At 49.6% G+C, this 10,139-nt stretch overlaps 2 protein-coding genes across 2 annotated transcripts in view; both read left to right on the forward strand.

The window, feature by feature from the left end:
• The window catches only part of PHF5A (PHD finger protein 5A), a 13,904-nt gene extending 12,765 nt beyond the window's left edge, over positions 1-1,139 (forward strand). The window contains exon 4 of the mRNA XM_003783161.3: positions 513-1,139. Coding sequence (XP_003783209.1) covers positions 513-602 — 90 coding nt within the window. The 3' untranslated portion in view covers positions 603-1,139. The remainder of the gene's footprint in view (positions 1-512) is intronic.
• A 5,060-nt stretch (positions 1,140-6,199) lies between these two features.
• TOB2 (transducer of ERBB2, 2) overlaps positions 6,200-10,139 on the forward strand; it is a 7,638-nt gene continuing 3,698 nt past the window's right edge. The window contains exon 1 of the mRNA XM_003783162.3: positions 6,200-6,644. The gene's annotated coding sequence lies outside the window, so the exon portion shown is untranslated. The remainder of the gene's footprint in view (positions 6,645-10,139) is intronic.

Genomic DNA, 10,139 nt, shown 5'->3' on the forward strand with positions numbered 1-10,139 from the left:
CCATCATTGTTGTTTGGCAGGCCCAGGCTGGATTCAAACCTGCCACTTTAGGTGTATGTGGCTGGCACCTTAGCCACTTGAGCCACAGGCGCCGAGCCTATTTTTAATTTTTAGAGATGGGGTTTGGGTTTGGATATATTGCCCAGGCTGGTAGCAAACTTAGGGTAAGGGGATGAAGCAATCATCCTACCTTGTTCTCCTGTGATTACAGGCGTGAGCCACTGAGCCCATCTCCTGGGGTCTTTGAATACTAAGATGAGATTAGCACCTCCTGAGACCACATATTTTTTAAAAAAGATGAGGGTCTTGCTTTGTTGCCCCAGGCTGGAGTACAGTAACTATTCACAAGTATGATCATAGCTCCCTGCAGCCTTCAACTCCTGACCTCAAGCAATTGTTCTGCCTCAGCCTCCCAAGTAGCTACATGTGTAACAGGCTTAAATTTTTACCTTAAATTTGAATCTCTTGATTTAGGCTCAGAGACTTAGCAATTTCTTTGTTCTGTTTTCCAGAGAGATGGCTGCCCCAAAATTGTCAACTTGGGGAGCTCTAAGACAGACCTCTTCTATGAACGCAAAAAGTATGGCTTCAAGAAAAGGTGATTGGTGGGTGCCCCCTTCATCCCCACATCAAGCTGCTGCAGCTGCCAAGAAAGACGCCCACTACCACCAGCAGAGAGGGAGCAGAGCCCAGAGCATCGCCAGAATTGCCTGCTAGTGTCCCGGCACCTTGACATCCCTTTTCCCCTCATCCAGACTTGTTAGAAATGGAAAAGGATTCTCCACAGACCACCCTGGCAGACTATGTAAGGGAAAAATAGATTGTTTTTTCTTGAATTTGGGAAGCAAGGCTCTGTTCTCCACATGGATATGTTCTCTCACCAAGACCTTCAAGAAAGGAATAATATTTCACTCTACTCTTTGAGGACTTTGCTGTAAAGCACACACAGGGGAAAACAGGTTCTTGCAGCAGCTCTGATGGCAACTGTACTTGGGGGGCCTTCAGTGTGTGGTGGGAGCTACCAGAATGGTAATTGTGGGCATTTAGGCTTGTACTGCTTTCATGTTACTTTCCTTCTAAGAATTTGAAACGCTGTCTGTTGCTATTATGTTAATAAAGTTGGGGCTTATTTTCTGATAGTCAATCATCTCTCCCCATTTGATTTTTAACTCCAGGAACTTATTTTAGCCACCCAGGAATCTGTGGTTCAAAACAGAGGTATGGGATTCTTCAAGCAACTTGTCCTATTTCTATTACTAGTAAAAGAAATTCAAAACCACTCATACCTTTCAGTTAAATGTAAATCAAAGTCATTTTTTGTTTCACAAAACAATATTTACTGTGGCTTTTTCGGGGTTTCTTCGAGACAGAGTCTATGTCGCCCTCAGTAGGGTGCTGTGGCATCATAGCTGGCAGCAACCTCAAACTCTTGGGCTTCATCAGCGGTTCTCAACCTGTGAGTCATGACCCACAGGAACTATATTAAAGGGCTGTGTGGCATTAGGAAGGTAGAGAACCACTGGTTTAAGTGATTCTCTTGTCTCAGCCTCCCAAGTAGCTGGGACTACAGGCCAGCTGCAGGCCCACCACAACGCCCGGCTATTTTTTATTGCAGTTGTCATTGTTGTTTAGCTGGCCCGGACTGGGTTCGAACCTGCCAGTCTTGGTGTATGTGGCTGATGCTGTAACCACTGTGCTATAGGTGCCCAGCCTTTACTATAATTATTGTACGCTGATATTTTCATTTTATTCCATTCTATTCTAAAATTTCTGGTTGAAATCCATTAAATCAGGTAATTTTATGACCCCACTAGTGGGTGACAACCCAGAGTTTAAAAACAATTAGCTACATCATAAATAGGATCTTTGAGTTCCTTGTGCTTCTCCAAGGCCCAGCACACAATAGCCAACCACTCAAACAATTACTGGTGGGGTTTTTTTGTTTATTTGTTTTTGAGACAGAGCCTCGAGCTGTCAATCCTGGGTAGAGTGCTGTGGCATCACAGCTCACAGCAACCTCCAGCTCCTGGGCTTAAGCAATTCTTTTTTTTTTTTTTTTGAGACAGAGCCTCAAGCTGTCCCCCTGGGTAGAGTGCCGTGGCATTACAGCTCACAGCAACCTCCAACTCCTGGGCTCAAGCGAGTCTCCTGCCTCTGCCTCCCAAGTAGCTGGGACCACAGGCGCCCGCCACAACGCCCCGCTATTTTTTGGTTGCAGCCGTCATTGTTGTTTGGCGGGTCCGGGCTGGGGATTCGAACCCGCCACCTTAGGTGTACGTGGCTGGCGCCCTAGCCGGTTGAGCTATAGGCGCCCAGCCGGCTTAAGCAATTCTTTTGCCTCAGCCTCCCAAGTAGCTGGGACCACAGGAGCCCGCCACAACGCTTGGCTATTTTTTGGATGTAGTTGTCATTGTTGTTTTTGGCAGGCCTGAGCTGGATTCAAACCTGCCAGCTCTGGTGTATGTGGCGAGGGGTCACAAACTCAGGACTGTGGGTGAGTAAAAAGGGAGTGAAAGGGAAGGGTTTCCTTCTGAGGGCCATGAGTGAAAGAAAAAAGGAAAATATATAGTAAGAAAGATGCAGTATTGAAAAAATGGTTTGAAAAAATATATAGTAAGAAAGAAAAGGGAGAAGTCTAAGAAGAATACCCCAAGAGTGATGATAAATGGTGTGTGACCTTCAGCCTCAGTGTCTGGGAGTGGTAGGGAGGTGGAGGAAGCAGAGACACAAGCCCTGTCTAAAAGAGACAGTTGCTAGTCAACTCCAGGCAATTGCTACCAGCTTGAATGCTCAGTGTTGCCAGATATTTTGAATTTAGAACAAGTGACAATATTTTGGGGGCAATATTTCAATTTTTAAATATTGGAAAGTCACTTTTAAAATGTAATATGTCAGTATATGCCAAGAAAATATACCCACCCAGATGTGGACCGTGGCCTGCCACTTAACAGCTTGTAAATTAAAATCAACTTATGAGGGAATCGAATGGAATTGACTAAATTTCAGAGAGACTAGATGTCACTCTAATCTGATGTGTAGCTTTTCAATAGTAGCTTGAAGGTAGAACATAAAGGTGAAAGATCTTTTTCTTGGCTGAAATTCCTGCCTTAAAAAAGACTCCAACTATTTCCATCTTTTCCCACTTACTCAGTTCCCTATCTATCCCCAAGTGGCCTTGCCATCACCAAGGCTAAAACGTTAAGTTTCTTTGAATACTGCAATTTAGTGTCTTACCAAAAGACAGGTTTGTTCACTTACCTTACTTTACCAGTCTTAACGAATAAATAGCAATCATCTGCCCTCAGCTACTCTTCTTCAAAGCTAGTTTCTATTGTAACTTTGCTCCTTCCCAGCTGGAGCAGTAGATTGAATCAAATTGAGAAACTATTTTCTTGGATAACTTGGAAGAAACAATACAAAATTTCTCACCCCATGGTGTGAGAGAGTGACTCATTCTTGAGTTAATTGGGGCCAATTACGACCAGCTTGACTTGTCATGGCACCAAAACACCTGACATTATTTGCTTACTCTCTAACAGGAGACTTGTCTCCACCTTCTCTCCCTCAATGCTTGCTTAGGAAGCTCACCATTTTGAAAGCATGGTGTATGCTTCTCATCATTATTCAAAACGGGAGGGAAATTTGGAATGCCTGAGTAGGAATTAAGCTCACAATTAAGCCCTAGCAAGATGAAATCACACGTTGGGGAGAAAAAAAATCTTTTCCTCACCACATGATGAATGGAGACATCAGAGGTTAAGAAGGGTTTTTACCTTTTCTTAAATTTTATCCTTTCCTATTTATATACTAATCCTTTACCCAGAGATCCCACTAAGGAAGCTGGATTTCTCATTTTGTTTTAGTGATACTCAGGGCTGGTGTGTTTTCAGCATTACAAGAGAGATTTGATTAAAAGCACAAATACGCAGAAACTCAAGCCTCCCTCCTAGTGATTCAGTCTGCCTTCCCTTGTCTTGTCCGAAACGGTAGGAGACATCTACCCTTTATCTGCTTAGATATACTCCATCCAACTTTCCTGAGATCCACTCAGGAAACAACTCAGGTGAACAACTCAGCTCGTTTGGACCTTTACCGTTCTGTCGTGGAGTTTCCCACTGGAGAATGCACACCAAACTGAGCACTGGATATGCATATGTAGGTTACAATTTGGCCCGAATAGTTATCTTTAAATTAATAGTAATTATTTCAGCTAGGCTTTACATACAGTATCGTATTTTATCCCCCACACGATCTCCATTTTATAGATGCTGTAAAGAGATTCCTCGCACTGAATCTAGACCACACGGTAGGTGACCGACTGGGGTGTAAATCCACCTAATGGCAGCCTAAATAAATGACTACAAATACCAACATCCCTTGCCAGGGCTCATTGTGCAAGCGCATATTCCCCAGGGCCTAGTCCTCGCGGTTGGAACCAAAATCCAATCAGACGCCGCCTTTCCCAGCTCCCCGACCAACGGGAAGGCTGTTGCTAACACACCAGTTATATTTTTAGATTTCTGTGCTCTGGGACGGTGTAGGCCGGCCAAGTCTCACCGCCCGGTGGAACACGGTTAGAGTGAAGAAAGGGAGGGAGGCGAGAGAAACGCAGGGTGGAGCGGAGCAAGGCGGAGGGGGCGTGTGCGTGACGCTTTGTCTCTCGCTGACGCACTAGGCAAATAGTCCCTGGAGGTGGCCCCAGGGTTGCAGCGCTGAGGGGGATGGGGACGCTTAGGCTCCCTTCCACCTGCCTGTCCCCGTGGAGTTTGCCCTCCAGCCTGGCATTTCTCTGCTGCAGTCAAGGAAAGCGCGTTTAACCCCCATCGCTACCACTACTCTGCCCTTGCCAAAAAAAGTGATCAATTAAAAAGAAAAAAAAAAAAAAACTGCCCCTGGAAACTTTCGATACTCGCTACCCCACGTGGGTTCGGCGATGGCTGTTGAGCCAAACCTTCTGAAATGAGAATAAAGGTAGGGGCGGGAAGTAGAATTGGGGAATGGGCGATTTGTGGGATGAGACAGATCCTCACACACAATCCTCCAGACGTCCCGGCTTCGCCTCTGGCAGTTCAGTGTGTGACCTCAGAACACAACCTTCGCTACCCCCAACCCTGGGTCCCACACAGTCACAAAGAGGTAAAGTGAGTGGCCCGTGTGGCCAGGCGAGTGCAGAGGGCCCAAGGCGCGGACTTGGCACGCCCCGTGCGGAGTTCAGCGAGCCTCGCTCCGCAGCACAAGGGGCCGTCAAGTGCAAGAGCTCGGCGTCGCCCCTTGTTCGGGCTGGTGTCACCGCGCGCCGGCGGGGCTGTTCCTAGGACAGTACTGTGACTCTCCCTTGTCTCCCATGTGGGGGTCGCCAGCTGGGGAGACTTAACGGGGATGTCTGGACAGGGGCGCTCTTGTGCGGAAACGAGAAGCCAAAAACCGCGAGTGTAGGTTAATTATGGCACTCAGTTCGTTTCACTGGCCGGCGGGCTCTACTTCGCCTACTCTTCCTCCCGCACAGCAGGCCCCATGCCCCCAGTTCCTCTTGGCCCTTACGAGTCCCCCGACGAGGAACGAGGCGCTCAGAAGACGCAGGCCAACCCGAGTTCAGGTTCGAAGTCTCCAGAGCCCGTGTTGGCCCCCGAGCTCCCCACCTGCGGAGACACCGTAACTGGGGCGAAGCGAGAACTGCGGGACCCTCAGCCCAGGGCTGGAAGGACGCCTTGGGGAGACGGTTCGGGCAAACATCCGAACCGTCAGCGCCAAGGCAGGTGCTGGGCTGCAGACTCAGCACTCCCAGAAGGCCCAGCGATGTCGTCCGCTCTCCCCGCGACATTGACCCTCCCAACACAGAGTTAGCTTCCACTGCGCGCCTGGCCCGTGAACAGCTCTGTCCCGGGCCGGGCCCTACTGTCACCGAACGCACCGTCTACCAGGCAGACACCTTACACAATAAGCACGAGTTCAGAGAGCGGCTTGGGCATGGAGAAAATAACTACGGTGCGCGCTGTCACAGGAGGGAAAGGCAGCCAGGCTAGCTAAGGAACCCGCAACGCGCAGTGGGGTGTACAACGTGGCGGGACTCAGGACCGGCCGGGTTGGTCAGCACCAGAGGGTTAAGCCTCCGGCCGGAGAGAAAGTAGTCCCGGCCAGGCCCCCGGCCCCGCCCCTGCACGGCGGAGGGACGCATCACGCAGGGGTGGAGAAGCTGGATCCGTGCGCAGGGTTTGTAAGGGTGAAACTTTTCATTGACTTTGCTCACTTCGGGCTGGGGCGCGGGAAGGTGTGGGTCTTCGGATAAGAAAGGCGAGTGACAGGGGCGACTAGAGGCCAGAAGGGCAGGACTGTCCTCCGCCCCGCGACACGAGTCACCCTCTGCTCCACTATCCATCCCCGCGCCGTCGCTGCCAGCCGGCCCGTCCTCCCTTCGTCCCCCTGCACCGATCCCAACCTCCAAAAAGCTGAAGGAATTATTACTGAGCCAATAAGACCCTCGTTGGTCCCCCAACCCTCAACGACAAAAAGGACACATTGGCTCCCGGCCCGGTGGCGCCCGGGAAGGAAGGGAGAGCAACTCCGCCCCACGCTCAGGACTACCCTGGAGGGAGAAGCCGCCTTGCCGCCGGCAGAGCGCCCCGCCACCGCGCAGACCCAAGCAAGTGAGTGGGAGTGTGCGGGCGGGGGGCCACCGTGAGACTTAGCAGGCCCGACCGCCTCCCCCAACCCCTCCCCACCCCGGCTCTTCGCTTTGCTGTACACCACGTTGCTGTCGCCCCCCTTCCCCAGCCTGGCCAACATTTTCCTCTCCCTTCTACCTTCCCTCTGGACACCCCCCTCTCTTTGCCACGGGGCTCCTCTGCTCACGCCATCGCTGATCCTGGGGTACCGGAGAGTCCCCTTCTCTTCCAGTTCCAGTGTGGCCCCCTACTGGGTGGGGTGCATTTCCTCCCTTCCCCGCCTCCCCAGCTCTTCATATCCCAGATTCTCGCTGGATTTCCTTTATTCTCCAAAGAAACATAACTCTCCCCAACTTAAAATAAATCAGAGGAAGGAAGGGGATCCAGGCCTTGTTTTTCTGCTACTTTTCCCGTGTGCGGGGAAGAGGGGTGGTAATTGTTAATAGGAATGGAGGTTGAACACCCCCACCCCGTTTTGGCGATAGAACGGGTCAGTGGAGATTGTCCTTGGGCCAGTGAGCCAGAATTCACTGTTTCAGCTAAAGCTTTTTATACTCTAACGTGTTTGAAGGGAAGACTGGGTGGGAAAAAAAGTATCCATAGAGCAACACCAGTGAGTAGATTCTAGGTGTTTTCAGCGAGGTGCCTAGGAGGAAGGGCTTGACTCTTAAAACTCCTGTCCACAGAGTGAACTGTGCCCTTGACCAGAAGACAGACGAAGGGAAGGAGGGTACAGAGACAGCAGCGACAGCCGGCAGGCCCTCTCCCTCCCTCAGGAGGAGCCAAAACGCCACACAGCAAGCTCCAACTTGGGCCGGACGAGGGCTGGGGTGCCTGCTCAGTATCTAATATTTTTCTCTCTTGCGACCCTACCCTGGGAGTGGGTCTCATCTCTGATTTTCCAACAGAAAAACACTGTTGCTTCCCTGGGCGCCTACCCCCATCCCTCTCTGAAGCACAGGGGAAAAGCAGCTTGTGTGGGAGGAAGGATTAGGGAGGTTTAACACCCAGTAGGGGAGCTTTGCCTAGGATCTGGTCTGGTCGTGGAGCAAGGCCTTGAAGTGGGAGGACTCACACGGAATTTTAAATATTAGAAGACGTCCAGGTGTCAGATATACGGGTTTTTCCTTTCCTGCTCGGGAACCTTTTCCCATTTCTCTAACCTTGGTCCGGTTACTTAAACTTGGATTAGAAGTGGGGTGAGGCTTGGTCCTTGCTGGCGTCCGGACGGCGTCCCTCAGCTTAACTGGGAATTTCTTTGACCAAGAAGATGAGAAAACTGGGTTTAATTTTTGCTTTTCCTTTTCTGGCTGTGAGTGTGCTGGACCCTAGCTTGCTGGGCATTAAGTGAAAAAGACTCGTTTCTCTTTGAATCTATGGTCCCTACAGCAACTGCAAGACGGACCGCCCAGCCCCCGGAATTCGGATGGGGGGGGGGACGGGACGTGACCTTATCTATGCCAGCCCACCCATCCCTTCACCCAGAAAAAACTCATTAGAAGAAGATCCCTAATTCAGCAGTCATGGGAGGTGATGAAGGGAAATGGGGGTAAAGTTCAGCCTTTCCTAAAGCCTAGAAATGGAGAAGGTGGGGCGGTACAATACCGGGAGTAGGCCTTCTGGGTAGAATTTGTATGAAATGCATTAGGGCGGCGATGGCGGGGGTGGGGGGACCGCCTGCCCAGTGCGCATGTGCATCGGAAACTTTTCTTTGGTTCTCGTTTCCTCCGCCAGCTCCCTTGCCGGGCATGCGTAGTTCAGCCGGCCCGGCCTTCGCAGAGCACGGAGGGAAGTGTAGTGTGCGGAGAAAGTAGGTCACTTGCTTGAGCCTAGTCCTGGGTTGTCTGAGGACTACGATTCCCAGGATACAGAGCGCCTCCCCGCCTCCCGGTCTGGTCTGGGATCGGGTCGAGTCCGGGCTCCAGAGGAACCTGGAACGCAGTAGAAAGGGTCATCTTAGTCGAAAGGGGACGCGTGTTGTTCCAGTGGCCTGTGCTTGAGGCGTGATGTGAGACTGGGCGGGTGGTGCAGTCAGCCGCACAAGTCCTAGAGGCCTTTGAGGCCACGCCCTCGCGTCCAGGCCTCTAAGACCAGCGGGGCGGGTCCCTCTCCCGACAGCATCTAGGCACCCAGTCTGTGACACCTACTGGCCTTGTTAAAATTAAGGGCCCTTTTCCCTTTTTACACATTCATTCGAATCCTGTAGTACTTGGCTGTAGAATGATCTGGGTGTGTGAGACTTGAGGGGCCTGAATATTTTTATAGGTTTGGGCTCAGTTGATTCCTTCACCATTATCCTTACTTTCCCCTTTAAAATGTATTTTTTTTTCTTCTTAAAAGCTTTCACATTTTTGTCAGTATTTCTCTCTGGCATCTGTATCGACTGAGACCTCTTTCCAGCTTCACGCCCCATTTTGTCTTTCTCCTAGACACTTACTGAAACATTCAGCACAAGGGACCCGAATCCAGGTTTAACTTGTGTCTGGAAGTAAACAAATAAATGATAAGATTCTTACTGAAACTGGACAGAATTTGCTCTCACGTTTGCAATTTAATATATTTGAGAAGGGAGAGATTTTACTATTATTAAGCACTTAGCCTTCCCCCCCCCACTTCGCCTTTTGCCCCCAAATCGGTCCTCTGCAGCTTCTTAATGAATCTTCTTGTTGCTTTTGTTGAAGGGTAGTTATTTCTAAGTTTTCTAATATACGACACTTCCATAAATATTTTTTGTATAGACTCTAGAATTTGTCAATAGCTTTTTAAAAAATGAACAAACCCATCTGAATGGTCGCTCCTGTCTTTAGGTAAGGATGTCACTGGTGCTTTAGTCCTGTGCTCCATAAGCTTCTTGAAGTCAAAATTAGAGTCTGAGCTGATAGAACAGAAAATCTTACTCTGGTTGTCGGCATGTTTGTAAAGTTCCACCCCACAGCCACCTGGCCTAGCCTGTTCTCCAATTAAAGAGGCAAAGGTGGCATTATATGCTTCCTTATTTGTGGGACAACATCACTGAGGTATAAATTGATGTGCAGCTTTAGTTGCTTATGCTGCAGAAAATGGTTAGCTAGGCAGGGCTGATGACAGTGGTTCTATTGTGTTTTGGGGTGGGAGGCTTATTTCCCAATGACTTTGGCCTGCATTTAAAATGCTTCCTTTCTGAGGCTGAACTGTTCAGGGCTGGTTAACTTGGAAGGCAATTATGCCGCAAAGTTTAAGGAGGCCTAGAAAGGTATAGAGGCCCTTTGCTATGGGTTGAATACCAAGAGGCATATTTTAAGAGGCCGTGTGGTACCATGGGAGAAGTGTCATATGTTGACTTCAGTCTGTCATTTCAATCACACTTTGAAAACACTGTCTTTAACTCCAAGCCCATTCTTGGGGAACTAATGTCAACTTTCTTCACGATGTTTCAGACACCTCTGCCATACCACTGTGGCCCTTTGAAACCTCCATTCTTTTTTTTTTTTTTTTTTT

The sequence above is a fragment of the Otolemur garnettii genome, unplaced genomic scaffold (assembly GCF_000181295.1).
Source record: "Otolemur garnettii isolate 467f Iridium unplaced genomic scaffold, OtoGar3 scaffold00007, whole genome shotgun sequence".
Classification (NCBI taxonomy): Eukaryota; Metazoa; Chordata; class Mammalia; order Primates; family Galagidae; genus Otolemur; species Otolemur garnettii.